This window comes from Convolutriloba macropyga, chromosome 3 (genome assembly GCF_964194025.1).
Source record: "Convolutriloba macropyga chromosome 3, txConMacr16.3, whole genome shotgun sequence".
Lineage (NCBI taxonomy): Eukaryota > Metazoa > Xenacoelomorpha > Acoela > Convolutidae > Convolutriloba > Convolutriloba macropyga.
Genome location: NC_134470.1, coordinates 17,598,858 through 17,623,505, shown reverse-complemented (window position 1 = coordinate 17,623,505; position 24,648 = coordinate 17,598,858). Strand labels below are relative to the sequence as shown.

Below are 24,648 nucleotides of genomic sequence, written 5' to 3'. Positions count from 1 at the left end.
GATGAGGACTGAGTCTGAGTTTGAAACAAAGATTGACTGTTAAACCAATAGCCAAGATTTCAATATTTTTATCTTTATCCCTTGTTTTTAATAATATTATTAACATTTAAAAGCATCAATCAATTGAATTGTCTAAATTCTATTTTGTTCCTAATCTCACAATTTTTTCAGTTCAGCATCGAGCACAATCAATGTCAAAACTGAGAAAATTTTCAATTAGGGAGGACCTAGAATTTAGAAAATTCCATTGATTGATGTTTTTGAATGTTGCAAAATTAGTTGAAACATTTCCCTCAAATATAAGACTAATTAGACAATTATTTCCCGGGTCAACGATCATACAACTTTCTTTATTTCGTACTAGGTCATATATGATTCTCAGTAATCTTACTAGGTCATATATGATTTGTATGAATTCTTGGTAGTCATACAAGGACCATATATGATTTCTTAGAAATCATACAGGGATCATACAAAAAATTTCAAACTATAGACTAAAAACTGTATAATTTTGATTGTCTATTGAAGTTGAAAAAAACTTCTTGGAAATCATACAAGGTCATATATGACATATAAAATATTGACTGGGGCCACATTTTCTCGTATAATGTAGTCAGTGGACTTACTTAATTATTATATCGCATTTGAAATCCACATTTGATTCTTTGTATGCGCTAAAAGAATGACTTTGTGGTTTAAACTTATTCAGAAAACGAATTTGAGGTTAAATGCAAATTTTTTTATTGATTACTTTTTATAAATGAGCATTTATAAGTATAAACCGGCTTCAGAGTATGTCTAAAATTTTGTTATCTATTTGGACTTACTCCTTTATTTAGTACCCAACATAACATTGCAAATATTTAATACGAAGAGCGAACAGCAGGCTATTTCAACTCTGGAAGCTTAGTATCCTAAACGTTAACGAAGAAAGCCTAATTTTGGTTTACAAATCTTGGATCAGACTGCTATTTCTGTACTCAAATGCTTGCTGGCTGGATCAATCGCATGCCCTTATCAATAAAATACAAAACGTTCAAAACCGAGCCTTACGAATTTGGCTTCGAAAACCAAGATGGTACCACACTCAATAACTCCACAAAGAGGCAAACGTGAAGTCAGGGAAACGCAGATTGAATTGGCCAACGGGTATATTCAAAGGGCAATCAAAAACAACATACTGTTTGTATCAGAGCTGATATATAAGGAACGACATTCACCGCTCAACTCTTGCAAAAGCACTCTTGATCATCTAAATACTAAATCTCCTAGCCGCATACACAATAGACTAGTGGCTAAGATGACTGTTTAGAATAGTAATCAACTAAACAAAAGGAGGATCAATCCCAGTTTAACCCGGAAATTCAATATCAAAGATCTTCATCTTTCAAACCACAGAAATGGGCTCAATGACAAGAAAAGCAAAAACTGAGAAAGGAAAACTTAGGAAACAAGAAAAAAATACAACAACAAACAGGAAAACAAATTGACAGATAGTGCAAATGAAAAACTGGCAGTCGGATAACCAAAAGTAGCTGTCGAATGGCATAGTTGCGAAGAGCACAAAAAGGGATTAATAAAGTAAACACAACTACGGTTCAAGTCCAACTCCAGCAACTTTACATTTATTTTCTTGAGGCGTTTCCTCCATCCAATAAATTGCATCAAATTTCTAACGTCTTGAAGAAGAGGAAAGTGACGCAGTTGTCAACAAAGCCTGGATTATTAACGAAAGAATGAACATTTCTTTTCTCCGACCCGGGTTGGAATCCAGCTCAGTTGCCTCCAACTTTCCTGATTATAATTAATTTTTTTCCCGCTATATTAACATTATGCAAAACAACAGAACCATCAGACGTGTTAAATGTATTCGGTCACCCGCTCGCCTAGTCAATTCGGGCCAAATACACCTCAGTCTTTGTCATTCTCTGTCCATCTCATTCAATTGTCTTCATCTGTTCTGCTAGCCGCTCGCCCAGTCAATTCGGGGCTGAACAGATCACAGCTGTCATCAATATTTCTATGTTTAGTTATTGACCAACATTTACGCCTTCTTTCGAAGCCTCTCATTTCTACTTTAATGATAACTATTTTACCATTTTCCTCAACACTCCACTGATTTAAAAAGAAAACGACTTTGAGATTAAACAAAAACATTTACTCTGCTGCGCGTGGTTTGGTGTCAGTGGTTTTATGGTTTAGGTTAGCGTAGCACTTTTATTTGTCAATTTCTTAATTCTGTCACTTTTATATCAATGCTTCTTCCAGTCAGAAACAACGCTTTTGTTTATTCTATTTCTCCCTCTCTTCATTAATCTTAATCGTTCCTTTTTTTTCTCGTCAATCTTTTCTTTTTAGACATCGAAGCAGTTGTATTTGAAATCAGGGACACCAATCTAAGCCCTATCTATAATTGAATCAAGTGGACAGCAACATGTTTGAATGAAAGCTGAATTTTTGTAACATCAAGCATGACACTTAGCGCGGACCGCTAATAAAACAGCACAACTGGAAACTTCGGGCTGGAACCGTTCAAGTCAGTTTGCCGATCTCCGTTTTAAACTCGCAACGACTTAAACATTGAAAGAACAAAGCTTTGAAACGAAAAACTTGCCAACATAGGTCAGCTTAGTGCAGTGAACTATTACCTCGCAGAAACAGAACATCAAGACGCGTGGGTTCGAGTCCCACCCACGCCCATCGAGCATTTAAAGTTTTCCCATTCAATTTTTTTTTATTTTTGTTTTTATTCATCGTACTTACCTGAAGAAACTATCACAGTCATTTTAAACAATTTCCATGAGGCTAGCCAAGAAACCAAGAAAACGATCCAATAGCGTTTGTATACGTCAAGTTCAGCCAGCAGAAGTCCTCCATGGTACTTGAAACGGCTGAGTGCATCTGAGGCTGAGGAAGTCTTCTACTACGGTTATATAGAACTTTAAATCTTAATCAAAACTTCTCAAACTCAATTTTATAAACTAAAACTTCTCTTACTGTGTATATAACTGTGTATATAACTTCTTTCACCTCTTGTTGTACATAAATTGTATTGTATATATATTTAGTACCCAACATAACAAAAGATACTGTGCGTTAGGGTCTTATGGCGGATCACAATGTGATGCCGGGGTATCATATAGGTGATGCCCTACCGAATAAAAACAAAAAAACATAAATGGTTTTTCGAAAAATAGATGTATGATTCTTGGTATTCGTACTAGGATCATGTATGATTTCTTGGTAATCATACAAGGATCATCTATGATTTCTTTGGTTTCATACAAGGATCGTACTAAGAAATCAAGTATGGACAGTCTGAAATCATATTATCCTTATGAAATCAAAGAAACTTCAACCCGGGTTGTCCATAATTCGACTTATCAGTTGTTGTTTATTAGTTTCAGCTAAAAGTTTTCAATCTTTGAAACGTAAAAAGTATCTTCCTTTAGAAAATGGGAACGCTGCTGGAGGACAGAAGGGAGGCCTTTTTAAGACACTCTACAAAGACTTAGGGCAAATGGCTACTGATGTGAAAGAGGGAGTGAAAGGGTTCATTGATGAGAAACGTCCCGCAGCTAAGGAGCACAGGCAAGGTATCCCGTGTTACGCTACTTGCTAGGAATTAGCACCCAACTGTCTTTTTGTTTCCCGGGCCGAGGATTTTCCCCAAAAATAACGGGGAAAAGAGTGTAAAGAGTGTAAAAAAAATATTTTTACACCGTTAGTGCTACCCTTAATAAGGGTGGAAAAAGTGTAATTTAAGAGTGTAAAAAAAGATTTAACGGTGGAATAACGGTGTAATTTCTTACGATTACACTCTTTTTAATTACACCTTTAACTTATTTTTACACCCTTATTTTACACCATTAAATCTTTTTTTTACACTCTTCCACTCTTCTTCTTATAATTACACTCTTGCATTACACTTTTTCCACCCTTATTAAGGGTAGCACTAACGGTGTAAAAATATTTTTTTTACACTCTTTACACTCTTTTCCCCGTTATTTTTCGGTAAAATCCTCGGATCGTAAACCGTCTCGAAAGCACGCGGTAGTCTAATCAGATGCACTAAATGAGTCAATAAATATATTTATAGCTACAGTAGTGTCGGAAATATCTCAATTTGATTTAAAAAAATCAACTCTTGAGATTTTTCCATTATGATTTGGGTGTGTTTCCCTCCTCCTTATCTCAACCGGGCTGGGGACCGGCTACGGCGGAGTTATGAACATTCAACTATAGGAGATTCTTGAGCAAAGCACTGGCCAAAAAACCAGGCCTAAACTCTATCTCCAAAACAAAATAAAAGCAAACAATAAAATAGCTAAGAACAGTCGGAAACAATAACAAAAACATAATAAATTACAAAATATATTAAATAAAAATAATATAAACAAAGAAGTAACTTTTTAAGTAAGCAAGCTACACCAGAAATTCTTATTTTCCTAGATTCTATATACCCTAGGGATATTCTATACCGAGTTTGGTTTGATTTGAACAACTTCTTGGCCCAATAAAAGATAACTATAGTTAAAATTCGCTAACCAAGAAATTCGCAAATTTCCGTATGAAATACTAACTTTTTTCCTAGGCAAGCTATACCAAAAATTCTTTTTGTTTTACACTCTAGATACACATGGGACACTCCATAACGGGTTTGGATTGATTTGGACAACTCCTTGACCCGGCGAAAAAGACCTATTTTTAAAATTCGTTATTTGCGAAATTCGCAAATTTCCGTACGAAAAACTAACTTTTTTCCTAGGCAAGCTATAGCAAAAATTCTTTTTGTTGTAGACTCTATAAACACAGGGAATAGATCATACCAAGTTTGATTCACTTTGGACAACTCTAAGACCTAATCAAAAAGACCTATTTTTAAATATCGTTATTTGCGAAATTCGCAAATTTCCGTACGAAAAACTAACTTTTTTCCTAGGCAAGCTATAGCAAAAATTCTTTTTGTTGTAGACTCTATAAACACAGGGAATAGACCATACCAAGTTTGGTTCACTTTGGACAACTCTAAGACCTAATCAAAAAGACCTATTTTTAAATATCGTTATTTGCGAAATTCGCAAATTTCCGTACGAAAAACTAACTTTTTTCCTAGGCAAGCTATAGCAAAAATTCTTTTTGTTGTAGACTCTATAAACACAGGGAATAGATCATACCAAGTTTGGTTCACTTTGGACAACTCTAAGACCTAATCAAAAAGACCTATTTTTAAATATCGTTATTTGCGAAATTCGCAAATTTCCGTACGAAAAACTAACTTTTTTCCCAGACAAGCTATAGCAAAAATTCTTTTTGTTGAAGACTCTATAAACACAGGGAATAGATCATACCAAGTTTGGTTCACTTTGGACAACTCTAAGACCTAATCAAAAAGACCTATTTTTCAAAATTATTTAAAATTAACTATTCGAATTAATCGGATTTTAACGTACGAAAAGCTAACTTTTTTCCTAGGCAAGCTATACCAAAAATTCTTTTTGTTTTACACTCTAGATACACTTGGGATACTCCACACCGGATTTGGATTGATTTGGACAACTCCTTGACCCGGCGAAAAAGACCTATTTTTAAAATTCGTTATTTGCAAAATTCGCAAATTTCCGTACGAAAATCTAACTTTTTTCCTAGGCAAGCTATAGCAAAAATTCTTTTTGTTGTAGACTCTATAAACACAGGGAATAGATCATACCAAGTTTGGTTCACTTTGGGCAACTCTAAGACCTAATCAAAAAGACCTATTTTTCAAAATTATTTAAAATTAACTATTCGAATTAATCGGATATTAACGTACGAAAAGCTAACTTTTTTCCTAGGCAAGCTATACCAAAAATTCTTTTTGTTTTACACTCTAGATACACATGGGATACTCCATACCGGGTTTGGATTGATTTGGACAACTCCTTGACCCGGCGAAAAAGACCTATTTTCAAAATTCGTTATTTGCGAAATTCGCAAATTTCCGTACGAAAAACTAACTTTTTTCCTAGGCAAGCTATAGCAAAAATTCTTTTTGTTGTAGACTCTATAAACACAGGGAATAGATCATACCAAGTTTTGTTCACTTTGGACAACTCTAAGACCTAATCAAAAAGACCTATTTTTCAAAATTATTTAAAATTAACTATTCGAATTAATCGGAAATTAACGTACGAAAAGCTAACTTTTTTCCTAGGCAAGCTATACCAAAAATTCTTTTTGTTTTACACTCTAGATACACATGGGACACTCCATACCGGGTTTGGATTGATTTGGACAACTCCTTGACCCGGCGAAAAAGACCTATTTTTAAAATTCGTTATTTGCGAAATTCGCAAATTTCCGTACGAAAAACTAACTTTTTTCCTAGGCAAGCTATAGCAAAAATTCTTTTTGTTGTAGACTCTATAAACACAGGGAATAGATCATACCAAGTTTGGTTCACTTTGGACAACTTCTTGGCCCAATAAAAAATAACTATAGTTAAAATTCGTTATTCGTGAAATTCGCAAATTTACAACCCGACCGAAGATTTTATGAACCAGACCGAAGAGAACCCAAAAAATCGACGGCACGCCATCTACGTCCCCAACATGAGTTGCACAAAATCCCAGCGGGGGGGAAACCGACTAACCGGCGTCTCAACGGGGCAGGGGGGGAGTGCACCTCATGCGGGCCCGAGGCCCTAAGCTTAGAATAATAGTAAGACTGAAATAGACTTTGCTAGGCAAGCTATACAAAAAATACTTTTTGTTTTACCATCTAGATACCCATGGAATACTCCATACCGAGTTTGGTTCACTTTAGACAACTCTAAGACCTAATCAAAAAGACCTATTTTTCAAAATTATTTAAAATTAACTATTCGAATTAATCGCAAAATTCCGTATGAAAACCCAACTTTTTTCCTAGGCAAGCTATAGCAAAAATTCTTTTTGTTCTAGACTCTAGGTACCCATGGTATACTCCATACCCCGTTTGGTTTGATTTGGACAACTCTATAACCCTATCAAAAGACTTATTTTTAAAATTACTTATTTGAAATAATCGCAAATTTCCGTATGAAAAACTAACTTTTTTCCTACGCAAGCTATACCAAAAATCCTTTTTGTTTTAAAATCTAGTTACCCATGGGATACTCGATAACAAGTTTGGTTCACTTTGAACAACTCCTTGACCCGATGAAAAAGACCTATTTTTAAAATTCGTTATTTGCGAAATTCGCAAATTTCCGTATGAAAAACTAACTTTTTTCCTACGCAAGCTATACCAAAAATTCTTTTTGTTTTACAATCTAATTACCCATGGGATACTCGATAACAAGTTTGGTTCACTTTGAACAACTCCTTGACCCGATGAAAAAGACCTATTTTTAAACTTCGTTATTTGCGAAATTCGCAAATTTCCGTATGAAAAACTAACTTTTTTCCTAGGCAAGCTATACCAAAAATTCTTTTTGTTTTACAATCTAGCTACCCATGGGATACTCGATACCAAGTTTGGCTCGAGTTGGACAATTCCTTGACGCGATGAAAAAGACCTATTTTTAAAATTCAATAATTTCAAGTTAATCGAAACAATAGCAAATTTCCGTATGAAAAACTAACTTTTTTCCTAGGCAAGTTATACCAAAAATTCTTTTTGTTTTACACTCTAGATACACATGGGATACTCCATACCGGGTTTGGATTGATTTGGACAACTCCTTGACCCGGCGAAAAAGACCTATTTTTAAAATTCGTTATTTGCGAAATTCGCAAATTTCCGTACGAAAAACTAACTTTTTTCCTAGGCAAGCTATAGCAAAAATTCTTTTTGTTGTAGACTCTATAAACACAGGGAATAGATCATACCAAGTTTGGTTCACTTTGGACAACTCTAAGACCTAATCAAAAAGACCTATTTTTAAATATCGTTATTTGCGAAATTCGCAAATTTCCGTACGAAAAACTAACTTTTTTCCTAGGCAAGCTATAGCAAAAATTCTTTTTGTTGTAGACTCTATAAACACAGGGAATAGATCATACCAAGTTTGGTTCACTTTGGGCAACTCTAAGACCTAATCAAAAAGACCTATTTTTCAAAATTATTTAAAATTAACTATTCGAATTAATCGGATATTAACGTACGAAAAGCTAACTTTTTTCCTAGGCAAGCTATACCAAAAATTCTTTTTGTTTTACACTCTAGATACACATGGGATACTCCATACCGGGTTTGGATTGATTTGGACAACTCCTTGACCCGGCGAAAAAGACCTATTTTCAAAATTCGTTATTTGCGAAATTCGCAAATTTCCGTACGAAAAACTAACTTTTTTCCTAGGCAAGCTATAGCAAAAATTCTTTTTGTTGTAGACTCTATAAACACAGGGAATAGATCATACCAAGTTTTGTTCACTTTGGACAACTCTAAGACCTAATCAAAAAGACCTATTTTTCAAAATTATTTAAAATTAACTATTCGAATTAATCGGAAATTAACGTACGAAAAGCTAACTTTTTTCCTAGGCAAGCTATACCAAAAATTCTTTTTGTTTTACACTCTAGATACACATGGGACACTCCATACCGGGTTTGGATTGATTTGGACAACTCCTTGACCCGGCGAAAAAGACCTATTTTTAAAATTCGTTATTTGCGAAATTCGCAAATTTCCGTACGAAAAACTAACTTTTTTCCTAGGCAAGCTATAGCAAAAATTCTTTTTGTTGTAGACTCTATAAACACAGGGAATAGATCATACCAAGTTTGGTTCACTTTGGACAACTTCTTGGCCCAATAAAAAATAACTATAGTTAAAATTCGTTATTCGTGAAATTCGCAAATTTACAACCCGACCGAAGATTTTATGAACCAGACCGAAGAGAACCCAAAAAATCGACGGCACGCCATCTACGTCCCCAACATGAGTTGCACAAAATCCCAGCGGGGGGGAAACCGACTAACCGGCGTCTCAACGGGGCAGGGGGGGAGTGCACCTCATGCGGGCCCGAGGCCCTAAGCTTAGAATAATAGTAAGACTGAAATAGACTTTGCTAGGCAAGCTATACAAAAAATACTTTTTGTTTTACCATCTAGATACCCATGGAATACTCCATACCGAGTTTGGTTCACTTTAGACAACTCTAAGACCTAATCAAAAAGACCTATTTTTCAAAATTATTTAAAATTAACTATTCGAATTAATCGCAAAATTCCGTATGAAAACCCAACTTTTTTCCTAGGCAAGCTATAGCAAAAATTCTTTTTGTTCTAGACTCTAGGTACCCATGGTATACTCCATACCCCGTTTGGTTTGATTTGGACAACTCTATAACCCTATCAAAAGACTTATTTTTAAAATTACTTATTTGAAATAATCGCAAATTTCCGTATGAAAAACTAACTTTTTTCCTACGCAAGCTATACCAAAAATCCTTTTTGTTTTAAAATCTAGTTACCCATGGGATACTCGATAACAAGTTTGGTTCACTTTGAACAACTCCTTGACCCGATGAAAAAGACCTATTTTTAAAATTCGTTATTTGCGAAATTCGCAAATTTCCGTATGAAAAACTAACTTTTTTCCTACGCAAGCTATACCAAAAATTCTTTTTGTTTTACAATCTAATTACCCATGGGATACTCGATAACAAGTTTGGTTCACTTTGAACAACTCCTTGACCCGATGAAAAAGACCTATTTTTAAACTTCGTTATTTGCGAAATTCGCAAATTTCCGTATGAAAAACTAACTTTTTTCCTAGGCAAGCTATACCAAAAATTCTTTTTGTTTTACAATCTAGCTACCCATGGGATACTCGATACCAAGTTTGGCTCGAGTTGGACAATTCCTTGACGCGATGAAAAAGACCTATTTTTAAAATTCAATAATTTCAAGTTAATCGAAACAATAGCAAATTTCCGTATGAAAAACTAACTTTTTTCCTAGGCAAGTTATACCAAAAATTCTTTTTGTTTTACACTCTAGATACACATGGGATACTCCATACCGGGTTTGGATTGATTTGGACAACTCCTTGACCCGGCGAAAAAGACCTATTTTTAAAATTCGTTATTTGCGAAATTCACAAATTTCCGTATGAAAAACTAACTTTTTTCCTAGGCCAGCTACACCAAAAATCCTTTTTGTTTTACAATCTAGTTGCCCATGGGATACTCGATAACAAGTTTGGTTCACTTTGAACAACTCCTTGACCCGATGAAAAAGACCTATTTTTAAAATTCGTTATTTGCGAAATTCGCAAATTTCCGTATGAAAAACTAACTTTTTTCCTAGGCAAGCTATACCAAAAATTCTTTTTGTTTTAAAATCTAGTTACCCATGGGATACTCGATAACAAGTTTGGTTCACTTTGAACAACTCCTTGACCCGATGAAAAGGACCTATTTTTAAAATTCGTTATTTGCGAAATTCGCAAATTTCCGTATGAAAAACTAACTTTTTTCCTAGGAAAGCTATACCAAAAATTCTTTTTGTTTTACAATCTAGTTACCCATGGGATACCCGATACCAAGCTTGGCTCGAGTTGGACAACTCCTGGACCCGACGAAATAGACCTATTTTTAAAATTCAATAATTTCAAGTTATTCGAAACAATAGCAAATTTCCGTATGAAAAACTAACTTTTTTCCTAGGCAAGTTATAGCAAAAATTCTTTCTGTTTTACACTCTAGGTATACACGGGATACTCCATACCGAGTTTGGTTCACTTTGGACAACTTTAAGACCTAATCAAAAAGACCTATTTTTAAAATTACTTATTTGAATTAATCGCAAATTTCCGCATTAAAAACTAACTTTTTTCCTAGGCAAGCTATATAAAAAATTCGTTCTGTTTTACACTCTAGGTATACATTGGATACTCCATGACGAGTTTGGTTTACATTGGACAACTCTAAGACCTAATCAAAAAGACCTATTTTTAAAATTACTTATTTGAATTAATCGCAAAATTCCGTATTAAAAACTAACTTTTTTCCTAGCCAAGCTATAGCAAAAATTCGTTCTGTTTTACACTCTAGTTATACATTGGATACTCCATACCGAGTTTGGTTCACTTTGGACAACTCTATGACCTATTCAAAAAGACCTATTCTTCAAAATCATTTAAAATTGAATATTCGAATTAATCGCAAACTTCCGTATGAAAAGCTAACTTTTTTTCCTAGACAAGCTATAGCAAAAACTCTTTTCGTTCTAAATTCTAGGTTCACAGGGGATACTCCGTACCGAGTTTGGTACGATTTGGACAAGTCCTTGACCCAATGAAAAAGACCTAGTTTTAAAATTCGTTATTTGCGAAATTCGCAAATTTCCGTACGAAAAACTAACTTTTTTCCTAGGCAAGCTATAGCAAAAATTCTTTTTGTTGTAGACTCTATAAACACAGGGAATAGATCATACCAAGTTTGGTTCACTTTGGACAACTCTAAGACCTAATCAAAAAGACCTACTTTTCAAAATTATTTAAAATTAACTATTCGAATTAATCGGAAATTAACGTACGAAAAGCTAACTTTTTTCCTAGGCAAGCTATAGCAAAAAATTCTTTTTGTTTTAGACTCTAAGTACCCATGGTATACTCCATACCCCGTTTGGTTCGATTTGGAGAACTTCTTGGCCCAATAAAAGATAGCTATAGTTAAAATTCGCTAATCGCGAAATTCGCAAAACTCCGTATCAAAAACTATCTTTTTTCGTAGGCAACCTATAGCATAAATTCCTTATGTACTAGGCTTTAACTTCACGGGGATACTCCATACCGAGTTTGATTCGATTTGAACAACTCCTGGACCCGATGAAATAGACCTATTTTTAAAATAATAATCGCAAAATTATTCTGAAATAATAGAAATTTCCGTACGAAAACCCAACTTCTTTCCTAGGCATGCTATAGCAAAAATTCTTTTTGTTTTATACTCTCATTACACTGGTGATACTCCATACCCAGTTTGGTTTGATTTCGACAAGTCTATGACCCTATGAAAAAGACTACTTTTAAAATTACTTATTCGTAATAATCAAAGTGTTTCAAACCGCTGATGAAATATAAATCACCCAGGAAAACAAATTTTATAAACTTGCTTTTAATTTCATCTAGTTAAAAACAAGTAAGAAAAATCTAACACTACTAATCATGCTCAAAGTGTTTTAACACGCTGATGAAATATAAATCCCCTAAGAAAGCAAACTTTATAAGCTTGTTTTTAATTGCATCTAGTTTGAAAGCCTGGACATCAGTTGACTTTGCAACACGGTAAGCGAGAGGTTCAAAAGAGTCTGAATTTCTGGCGAATTCCGTTGACCTCAGATCAACTACAAATTTTTCAACAATTTCGTACAGCTGTACAAAACACTGCAACTCCGAATCTTGCTCTTTGAAAAGCAAAATCTGGCCAACTATGGTCTCACCGTTCACATCGATAGCAACAAAACTGTTGGCGTTTGATCTTGTATAATTCTGACTATCAAGATAAAAGCGCCCTCGATACCTACAGAACAAACGGGCTTCAGGAAACTTTTTTTGGGTTTCATAAAAAAAGTTGTTTCTTTCTAAGAACAAATCCTCCGAGATACCAGTTGGTCTCCTCCTCAGATTTTCAATATACGCTTTTAGATGGTCATCTTTCACTTCAAAGCTTTCAAGTTGTCGGTTTCGTATATAACGACTAACGATCAAACTGCAGGTATTGACACTCCCCGTCAGAGTTTTAATCAGATGATTGTTGGCATTTTCAAACATCGTAGCTGAAGTAGTCCATAACGGGCCAAATGTTTTGCACTGCCAGGCCAGGTGTCGCAGCAAATGGAAGTTGATAGAGTCAAATTTCTTTAGAGGATAACGAAACGACATGTTATAGCAGAAAGCTTCCAGAAGATGTCCACATAAGTTTGCATTTGAGGTATTCTCGTACAATGATCGCAGTGAAAACACCAGGTAGTTGAGATTTTGCATGTTCGCATCATGTGCAGCAGAACTCTCAGAAAACTTTTGAAAAATTAAGGGTGAAAAATAGAGCAAGAAAGTTTTCAATTCATTTGCTTTGAAGTGATCAATTGAATTGAGAGAGCTAATTGACCTTTTGAACTCGTTGGGAAGAAATACCTGGCAAGTTGCATTGTCGATTGCGCTTAGTTCCGTCAAACTTAGTTGCTCGGCAAAAAATTTTATGACGTCACTGGCCACACCTTTAAGGCACTGATGCATCGTGTCTACTGGACACGTCAAGGGAAGATTTGGGATGATGTCAAACAGTTTAGAGCGTCCTTTAACGCCTAGTGTGTCCACCTCTGGGTCTTTCTCCTTCCTCGACTTTCTTTCCTCGACACTTCCGCTTTCAGCCTGCATAACAAGAATATGATGCTCAGCAGGGTTCCGCATTGAGAAGGATTTACTGTTTGGATAAGAGTGAGTTCCTGGAAATCTTTGAAACCCTCGCATGGTACAAAGACCGCAGCCGTAATAGCCATTGAATTTTTTCATATTCAAAACATCATGCCTGCACACAAGGTCTACCACGAGAAAAATTGTTGTAAAACTGATTTCGTATAGTCTCCCTTTGTAACAAATGTTCTGGGGTTTCGCAAGTTTAGATCTGTAGTGTTTAAATATAGGGTCCCAGAAAACTTTTCCTTTTCCGTACCACAATGAGCAAAGAAAGATGTTGTCAAATGAAGCTCTTAATTTTGGCGGCAGATCAGCAAGAGCAACCCAAACAGGGTAGGCTGAGCAATCACTCGACTTTCGAACTTCAACTCCATCTATGTTTAAAATTAGTTTCACGTTGATTGTCCCGTCATCGAAAAGACTTGTTAGCTTGAGATCCGTTTCGGTTTCTGGGTTAGCGTAATCTATAATTTCGTTGATGTACTTTTCTACTTTCTCCTTTAGTTTTTCTGCAAAGTTAAGAAAAATAACTTCTCCGCTGGCATTTTTTTCTGTGTCCTTTACGTAGAGATCCGTTAATTTCTTGGTTTCATTTTTTATAAAATTGTGAGTAGGCACATTGTCATGGGGATGAATAATTTTTTGCCATTTCAGCAAATCGAACAGAGCTTCGTCGGGTAGACAATGTCGAGCAGCAACTGCAAATAAACCCATTGACGCATTATGAACAGTTACATTCGAGTTACAAGTTAACGGATTCGAAGAAAACTGGAAACTTCTTTCTGCCACATCAGTGCCATCACTGTCATCAAGATCATCTTCGTCATAATCATTGGAGGTCACCTCAGATTCTTCTCCAATTGGGAGGTCAAATTCAGGTTCGGGTTCAAAAGAGGCTTCGGTTTCAAGGTAATCGTCAGCAGAACATTGCGAACTCACTTGTGTATCTGTTTCCTCAGTTTCAACTTCCGAAGAGCGAGTGGCATCTATCTGGTGTATGAAGGTTCTGATTTCGCGACTCGAACCTTCTAAGATTCTTCTTTTGACCCGCCTTTTCCGTTAATTTCTAAATTTTCTCTTTGCCGAAAGTTCACAATCAGTCGGTGTACCAATGCTAGACTGACTTGCAGTGTAGTTGGAACTACTCTCACCAGATCCTAAGATTGCACTTGTGGTACTTGACGAAAATGTCAGCTGAGTGGGGACATCAGGACTTTGGAATCGAGGAGTCGTTGGTTCTAAATTTTCTCTGTTTAGCGGCACGTGCTTTTCCTTATGTGGGCACCTACATTTAAGACTACCGTCTTTGAAGTAGTTTGATCCGTAACTCACAGTTATTTCTTCACCAAGCCCTATGGAGTCTATTACTTGAAGAAACACGCACTTGTTGTGGGGGAGAAAAGAACTTGTGTATCCTAAGAAAAACTTTGTATTAGGCGAACAAGAGTGATTTGCAAAACGAATGGGGCCAAGCAGTACTACTTCATCCTGCTCACGCTCGCCACGCATTACAGACAAATCGGACATCTCATTTTGCAGTTCAAGAGGAACAGTTTCAATTGGGCCCACAGGAAAAGGTCTAAGGGGTTGCAATGAAGGTTTTAATACCTTTCCCGTATTGTTGAAGAGGCCATAGCCACCATAGTTGTCGGGCAAGATTTTAAAACCTGACGCAATACAAAGCTCATATAGTTCTTTTAGCGAAAAATAAGCCTTTGAAAGCTGTTTGTCGAATTTCATGCGGCTCTCGAACTGTTCGAAGCTGTTCAGGGGCAGCATCATTTGAGGACAGACATTAAAACTGGTTAAAACTTGACGCACAACTTGTCCATCCGCAATCACTAAATCTTCGCATGTAATCATATCACTTGAAAAACTTAACCAGTGGTTACGTTATGCCCGTCATAGAGATAATTTCGAAAAACTATTTAACCAAGTTCTTTTATGGAAACGTAATCATTGTTTTAATAAAATGTTTAATTCAGGATCAATAGACAATACAAATTTTCTCACGCTGGCAAAACAGCGAATGTTTAAACAAAGTAAACAAACTGGATCTAAGAAAGTTACAGAAAGTTAGTTCAAGTTCACAAAAGATAACCGACTAACGTCGGGAGACTATATAAGAAAGTTACGAAAGGTTAGTTCAAGTTCACTAAACAAAACTGACTAACGTCGGGAAAATTGCTCTCGAACAACTAGTGGGAGCTCTAATCAGTTACAAATTGCAGCCTGATCATTAGAGGTTAGTAAAAACCGCTATTAAGATTTAAAGTGAAAAATTATTTTCAATTTTGGCGCACTTATCATTTGACTTTCAGCAATAAATTGCCGCCAATTGAAATTAGGAACTTGAAATTTTGAATGAGAGAAATTATGATCACTTAAAACGCAGATAGTCAAGGGCGTAAAAGTCACTCAAAAAATCAAAATGTTCAAGCAAAATTTTTGCATAGAGACCAACGCGTTTACAATAATTGCTACAAAGTTCGTTCGAGATCAATTAAAAATAAAACAGCACTCCTTAATGGAAAATGAAATTTTCAGGCAGAATGCTCGCAATTGAGGCAGAATCCTCACTCATTTTCTTCTACATTGGAATGTCGGCCTCGGCAATCCTTGCCGTATTGATTTGCCGATTTTCTGGCTTTCTCAAAAGCGAGCCCAGGAGTGTCAGGGTACTTCTGCTGCACAACCTCTGAAAGCAAGAAGACAATCTCTTATTAACTTCTATGCCGATTACCTGTCTTGAAGTGCTGGTTTTTGCAGGTTAAAATTTTAACACGCAAGAGAGATCTTTTTAAAATGCCAATAACGCGCAAGAGGGATTTTTGAAAATGCTAATGGAAAGGAAGGCTTCATGTCTAATTTTAAAAACATACTCGTAAACTTGTCGAGAATTTCACTGGGAGCTTCAAGTCTACGATCAGCCTCATGTCTTTTTGGTGCCAGAATGTAATTTCCACGCTCATTTTCCGGAAACAACTTCTCAAACAATGCTCTACCCAGCTTTCCGACATCTGAGCCAGCGTGAATCATCATAAGGCTTCACCGTTGTGCATGACTGCTGTGATACCTGCGCTCCGCGAAGGATAGTCATCGATGCTTTGGAACCCATGAATATCTAAGAGGCGAGTTTCTTTCAATTGGGTAGCCTAAACATTTACAGGTAACAAACTCTGTGAAATTTATTCACAAGAACTTAAGCCTCTATGATGCTTGAGAATTTCAGATCTTTTGAAAAGGCTAGCAAGTAGGTTCATTTCATAAAAAGTAGAAAAACTTAATGAGCGATGGGGTACCTTAGCGTCAATTCTTGCGCATATGTTTGCCCGTCTTTTTTCGTCCGCTTTCTTCAGCTCCTCAAATGCTTTCATCCAACTATTCATCTCAACAACATGCTCATCTAGATATTCCTGAAGAAGACGGCAATTTGGCCCACAATCGACTGCGTTGTCCGCAATGGTTGGAAGTGTGCTTGAGCTGGTGATCGCAGAAGTAGAAGGTTGAGAAAGAACGGGCTCAGGCTAAAAAAGCGCAAATATTTCAAAGCACAGCAACGACATTTATCAGTTTGCCCTTCTACCGTTTACCAGTCTCATAGTTTTCGACAATTTCAAAGAGGCCTTTAACAATCTCTAAGATGCCATTTGTAATTAGTTAAAAAAGGTCACATTTTACCGTATTGTTCTTTTTCTTTGCTGAAATGACTGGCTGAGATAACGCAGAATTGGAGGCTTTTGACTTTTCGACGCCTGCTGGTTTACCAAGAGAGACTACGGTACTGTTCATCACGGGTGCACGTCCTCGACACAAGAAATTAACCTCATCGACAACAGGTGCCTTAGGATTCGCCAGCACTGTTTTTCGCAATTCAGACGGCCGTTTACCTGCATCTAGCTCCTGCTGATAGTTGTTCATGAGTTCTTCAACTTTTTTCATGTTTCCTTTTGCCAACAAACGACAGGACACATTTCCATCTTTGAATCGCAGGTCAAAACTATCACCTTCGATTAGACTTAGCTTTTCAGATGGCTTAGTCTTGGGTGGCCATTTAAAGCTGCTTACAGTAATCAAAATCAGCTCTTTATTGTCAACGAAGAGCCACGCCGTGTTATTTGTTAAAATACTGGATCGGATACTGTCTTCTCTTTCGGCCTCCGAATCAAATAGGTTGGTGCTTTTCTTGCGATCAGTTCTCGAAGGTGGTTTCATTTTCAACGATCTAAAAACTTTTAAATTATTTTACTACGTTCGATTGTGTTTGCAACGAAATAGAGAAACCAAAAATTTCAAAATGTTTAGAATCAGTCTAAATTTTAACGTTTTAACCGCCAGTTTGAAGAATAAACGAACAATGAGTCAAGTATAATCAATCTAAAAATTTGAGGTAGCCATTAGATGGAATCGTAATGTTTTCTGCAATTAGAGTCAATCCAAAATTCAATAAACAAAAGAAAACCAAACATAGCTGGCAGATTGCCAGAAAACAGCCGCGCGAAAAAGGATGTTAAATTTTAATTATGTATCTGTATAATTTATTAGCTGCTCCTGCTATTAACTGTTCTATAGTAACTTTCAAGTAGTGTGTCAAACACTCATTTTACCTCATCTCTTTAAAATAAAGAAAAGTCAATTTAATAACGAGGAAATCATTTGAGAGTGAGGAAAATCACGTGTGACCAAAAATACTCGCTCACCTAAAAGTGAAAGATAACGTCACGCACGCGAAAAAAAAACCAAGAGAAGGACAATAACAGCCTCAGCTATTATTTCGCGGCCATTAATCAAAGTCTAATAACAGCACAAAATATCAAGTCATCAAATCAAATAGAGAATTGCAAAAGACTTTGAGGGCTCCATTCAACATTTCCTGGCTCAGAATCACTCTCATCAGTTTGTGTATTGCTTAAATTTTGACCGTCAGACTCCTCATTCGGTCGCCTTTTTGTCTGTTTGTTTCTCTTAGACATTGCCTTTTCTTTCATTTGTGCGCACCAGACTTTGAGGCTCCATTCAACATTTCCTGGCTCAGAATCACTCTCATCAGTTTGTGTATTGCTTAAATTTTGACCGTCAGACTCCTCATTCGGTCGCCTTTTTGTCTGTTTGTTTCTCTTAGACATTGCCTTTTCTTTCATTTGTGCGCACCAGAATGGGTCCGATTTCCTTTTTCGGTACCGCAGTGCATCCATGCCCGATCTATTCGCAGACGAACGGGCGTCGTTGTAAGCCTCAGGCCACAGACGAGGGGGGAAATGCTTCTTCACAAGCCCTTGAACATACAAAACACCTTAACAATTTCAGCTCTTCGTTTTGGGGAAGACAGAGAAAACCAATAAAATCCAATTTTTCGAAAAATCCGAAAGCTGCTAAAAGTTCCGTACCACTTTTTGCCTTGATGAGCGTGTAGGGTCTGCAAATTTTTTGAGGGAACCCATATTGAAAATTTTAAGTTTCTTGAAAAACAGTACTTGTAAATACCTTTGAAAAGCTTAGTTCTTTTCGGAGATGCGGGTTTCCGCACCTCGCTTTCTCTCGGAGAAATTATTTCTCGCTCAAGACCCGTTTCTCCCCAAAGTGCTGTTCTTAGCACTCTTCCGAACTCATCGGGAGTTGAGGGTACAGGAAGATTGTCAACATCAACGTCTCCATAGAAACTAGGTAGCACTTCACTGGTCTCCTCGTCCACAGAGTCATCTAATTTCTTGAGTTCTTTCTAAAAGTCAAAAAACTCTATAAGAAATTGATTTCATCCAGAAAACAACCCACATCGAATTAAATTTCCAGATCTGAACAGCCAAATAATTTCAAACTGCATATTTGAAGATTAAAGTCGAACATTTGTGAAGTGCTTATGAGCAAAAACTTGTACAAGACCAGTGAAAATCATATACTCACAATCTCTTTGAAATGTTGTAGCTGGCTTTCCAATTTTTTATTGCAATCCTGTACTGTTTTCTTATAGACTCGAAGAAGTTCATTGAACATACGTTTGTCTTCGTTGAGGACTTCCACAATCTTTTCATGATTTGAGCATTTCTAAACAGGGCAACGTAACCGACATTGGAAAGAGATCAAACAAAGCAACAAAATTTCTTATTAAGGCCAAGATACTACAAAAACTTGATGAACAAAGTCCTACCACGTTGCAAAAAGAATTTTATTTTTACACCGTTCATGAAAATAAAGAAAACGAAAGCAAGAGATCTAACCAGAACCCTGGGACTTTCAGGTCCAAAACTCTCAACTGGTGTCAAACTACTGCCAGCCCAGCGCGCTCCCTTACGTGGGGTGACGTCCAAATTACCACTACACTGATCCGCAAACGCACCATAGATCTCTTGATTTTTTCTGAACTCCACGTCCATCGCACCTGGTGGACCATGCTTCAGTAGAACGCAATCAACCTCAGAGCCATCAATCATTAGCGATGTTTTATCGTCATCATTTAGTTTCATACGCTCATTTATTTGCAGGGTTTTGGGCCACCGAGGATCAAACAAACTCAATTTTAACACTTGGCAATCTTCCGTAAGGAACACAAACTCAATTTTCAAAGGCATCTCTAAAATTAATAGTAAACGAATTAGACCATTAGCTGAACGAGTCTCATTTAGACATGGTAACAAAGTCATTTAAATTCAACGACCAAAAGTCAACTAAATTAAACCATAAAACCAAAGGATTCACTAATTCTCACTTAATTTAATGTCAACAGGAAAAAACCTCGAAAGAACAATTTAATTTTCAAAAAGCAAAATCAACCGCAAACAAGCCTAATTATGCAATCTATTTTTATTGCGCGCAGCGGATAAAATAGGCCGAGTAGACATAACGATGCAGGCAGAAACACCCGCAAACACGAGCCTAATTAATGAATCTGTTTGTAACGGGCGAAGCAGATAGAATCCGCTGAGTGGACATAGCGATGCAGGCAGAGACACCAGCAAACACGAGCCTAAAATTTGAATCTTTGTACCGGGCGAAGCGGATAAAATCCGCTGAGAGGACATAACGATGCAGGCAGAAACACCCGCAAACACGAGCCTAATTAATGAATCTGTTTGTAACGGGCGAAGCGGATAGAATCCACTGAGTGGACATAGCGATGCAGGCAGAGACACCCGCAAACACGAGCCTAAAATTTGAATCTCTGTACCGGGCGAAGCGGATAAAATCCGCTGAGAGGACTTAACGATGCAGGCAGAAACACCCGCAAACACGAGACTAATTAATGAATCTGTTTGTAACGGGCGAAGCGGATAGAATCCGCTGAGTGGACATACCGATGCAGGCAGAGACACCCGCAAACACGAGCCTAAAATTTGAATCTTTGTACCGGGCGAAGCAGATAAAATCCGCTGAGAGGACATAACGATGCAGGCAGAAACACCCGCAAACACGAGCCTAATCAATGAATCTGTTTGTAACGGGCGAAGCGGATAGAATCCGCTGAGTGGACATAGCGATGCAGGCAGAGACACCCGCAAACACGAGCCTAAAATTTGAATCTTTGTACCGGGCGAAGCGGATAAAATCCGCTGAGAGGACATAGCGATGCAGGCAGAAACACCCGCAAACACGAGCCTAAAATTTGAATCTTTGTACCGGGCGAAGCGGATAAAATCCGCTGAGAGGACATAACGATGCAGGCAGAAACACCCGCAAACACGAGCCTAATTAATGAATCTGTTTGTAACGGGCGAAGCGGATAAAATCCGCTGAGAGGACATACCGATGCAGGCAGAGACACCCGCAAACACGAGCCTGAAATTTGAATCTTTGTACCAAGCGAAGCGGATAAAATCCTATGTTAAAACCACATCAAAATTATCCCACTTTTCAGGGCTTCAGCAAGCGATTAAATTAACAGATGCTCGAAAAAAATTTTGCAGGTAAGACGATGAATTAACCTTGATGAGTATATACAAGAAATTGCGAATTGTATTAGTAAAAGATCCACTTAGTTGTCAACAAACACCAAAGATTTAATAAAACAAATTGAAGGAAATTGCTGCACGAACACAAACAACGAAAACAATAGTCAATCAAATTAGTGCAGCTGATGCTCTCTCACAACTTTATTCATTGCACAAGCCAATGCTTTTCTACCTTTCAAATTAAGGTGGACACCGTCGCTCAGAAACAAATTGCTTTTGCAAACTTCTTGATGAAGTTTAAAGAAGGGCAGCTGCGAGTGCCTTAGCACCGCATTGAATCGTTGGATGTTCCAATGGCTGCGATTCCTTTTCAACACTGAGCACACTATCACTTTTGGGCGATTTTCAAGGCCCCTGATGGCATTGTACAAGCTTCTCAGCTATTTATCAACAACAACTGATGGATCCTCTCCGGGTTCACCCCAATTTGACAAATTGTTGCCACCGACAGCTAAGATGACGTTCCTATATACAGAGAGGGTATCGAGTAACAGATGAAATTGTTCGATTCGTCCGCCTGACAATGAATATGTGACGCAGTTCCTTATACAAACACTATCAAAGATTGAGTCCCCTACTATTGCAGTATGCACACTTTCACCAACAAAATTGTTAAAAATGAATTCAGCGTTCCTCCCGTTCGGTTGCAACTTTGTCACCCTGCCATTGATTTGGTCATCCGCGAAAAGTGGCTTGAGGGCTTTTTTGGGTGGTGCATTAGCGGAAGCATAAGGTCTGCCGATTCGTTTACGGTCCATGTTTTCAACAGCAATATCTAAAAACGATACACCAACTATAAACGCTTAGCGACTAATACATCACAAACTTCCAACCAATAGTATAATAGTACAGATATAGTATAGTAAGCTCGTATTGGGTGCTGCCATATAGCCTATCGATTTCGTCTTGACGAGAGCTTTCCAACGATATAACTTTTGTATGGGTCCGTTCCGTCTTTGCCGTACATCGACCTATTGTACATCGACCTATGGGAACTAATTCGACCAGCCCATCGTTCCTCCCATCGTTCGACCCATCGTCTTTGCCGTACATCGACCTGTGCATCGACCTATTACATCGACCCATTCAATTCCACCTATTGCCGTACATCGACCTATTGGAAATAATTAAACTATTTCCGGCTTACTGTGTGAGCTTTCGGAACTTTCGTATACGTTGCGCAATTTCAAATGCTCTATTCATGGCAGTTCAGTGAGGGGATGCAGGTGATGCCGTCTCCACCAGTGTTGCCTCACAATTAGCATGTCACGTTACCTCTGAGGCAACACACCAAACGAAATTTTCATACCCTGCTTTATGGTGAACAACTATGAAGTGAGCATTTCAAAACTTGAAATTTAAAAAGTATATCATTGGAAAGCTGGTTTCATATAGAATCTAACTAAGTAAGATGGTTTTCAAAAATCGAACGGGAACACATAAAAAAAAGGTTTGCGGGTGGGCGCCCGGTGCCCTGGGACGGTGGGGGTGCTGGTATGCGTCCGAAAAAGGCTTATATCTCGAAAACTACTGAACCAAATTTAAAAAATGAATATGTTTTGGAATCAGCATGAACTGGGGCATCAACCTGGCGTTAAAAAAGTTAAAAAAAATAAAGAAATAAAAACTCGATTTTTGACAATTTGGCTGAAATTTGCCTATTTTCAACAAAGTTTGGAAAATCGAAAAATTAGGCAATGAAATTAAACCGAAACTTTTCAACCCATATATATTCGTAAAGAGGATTAAATGGGCAAGAAAATGATATAATATACTTTTAAAAACGTCGTGTAACAAAAAAGTTATTAAACTAAACAACTTTGAAAATTCGAAAATTTCGCTAAAATCGACCCTGATTTCGGTCTCTACATTGCCCTCGCATTCTCTTGTTTGGCAATAGTTCAAAAAGATAATTATATGGCTGTTGGAAGCGTAAATTCTAGTTTATTTTGCTACCAAAAACATATATGTTTGCTCTTAAAATTTGGGAGAATTTTGTCCAAAATCGACAAAAATGACTAATTTTTGACCACGAATCGACCATTTTCTTGATATTTTGGGTAGAAATAAAAAGTTTCGAGATCGGTTCTAAAACGTTCTAGAAAGTACAATATCAGGGCAACAAAATAAGCTATTATACACTTTCTAACTCGTCTTCTTGAAAAAGTTATTAACAAATGTTTTTAATGAAGTTCAAAATTTTTTTCACCTATTTCGAGGGTTCATTAAAATTTTGTAATTAAATCAAAGTTTTTGCAGTTACTTCTACACACACTCATAAAGTACGTTATCACGGCAACAAAATGGGCTAACATAGGTCTCTAACTCGTCTTCTTCAAAAAGTTAGTAACAGACGTTTTTCATGAAGTTAAACATTTTTTTCACCTAATTCGACGGTTTATTAAAATTTTGTAATTAAATCAAAATTTTTGCAGTTACTTCTACACACACTCATAAAGTACGTTATCACGGCAACAAAATGGGCTAACATAGGTCTTCTAACTCGTCTTCTTCAAAAAGTTAGTAACAGACGTTTTTCATGAAGTTAAACATTTTTTTCACCTATTTCGAGGGTTCCTTAAAATTTTGTAATTAAATCAAAGTTTTTGCAGTTACTTCTACACAAACTCATAAAGTACGTTATCACGGCAACAAAATGGGCTAACATAGGTCTCCTAACTTGTCTTCTTCAAAAAGTTAGTAACAGACGTTTTTCATGAAGTTAAACATTTTTTTCACCTAATTCGACGGTTTATTAAAATTTTGTAATTAAATCAAAATGTTTGCAGTTACTTCTACACTAACTCATAAAGTAAATTATCACGGCAGCAGAATGAGCTAATATAAGTCTTTTAACTCGTCTTCTTCAAAAAGTTATTTATATAGGTTTTTCATGAAGTTCGACATTTTCTTCACCTAATTGGAAGGTTCATTAAAACTTTGTAAACAAATCAAACTATTGGCATTTACTTCTACATAAACCCATAGAATAAATTATCACGACAACAAAAAGGGATAACATAGATTCTCTAACACGTCTTCTTAAAAAAGTTATTAACAGAGGTTTTTCATGAATTTCGACATTTTCTTCACCTATTTCGATGGTTCATTAAAATTATGCGAACAAATCAAAGTATTGACATTTACATCTACACAAACTTGTTAAATATATAAAGCATTTTTTCAATGCAACAAAATGGGCTAACACAGATTTTCTAACTCGTCTTTTTCAAAAAGTTATTGACAGAGGTTTTTCCACGAAATTGGACATTTTCTGCACCTTATTCGACAATTCATTAAAATTTTGTAAACAAAT

General features: G+C 36.7%; 1 protein-coding gene across 1 annotated transcript in view; it reads left to right on the top strand.

The window, feature by feature from the left end:
* Nucleotides 1-24,648, top strand: part of LOC142336911 (uncharacterized) — a 50,193-nt gene that overhangs the window by 4,182 nt on the left and 21,363 nt on the right. The window contains exon 2 of the mRNA XM_075385894.1: nt 3,453-3,596. Coding sequence (XP_075242009.1) covers nt 3,453-3,596 — 144 coding nt within the window. The remainder of the gene's footprint in view (nt 1-3,452; nt 3,597-24,648) is intronic.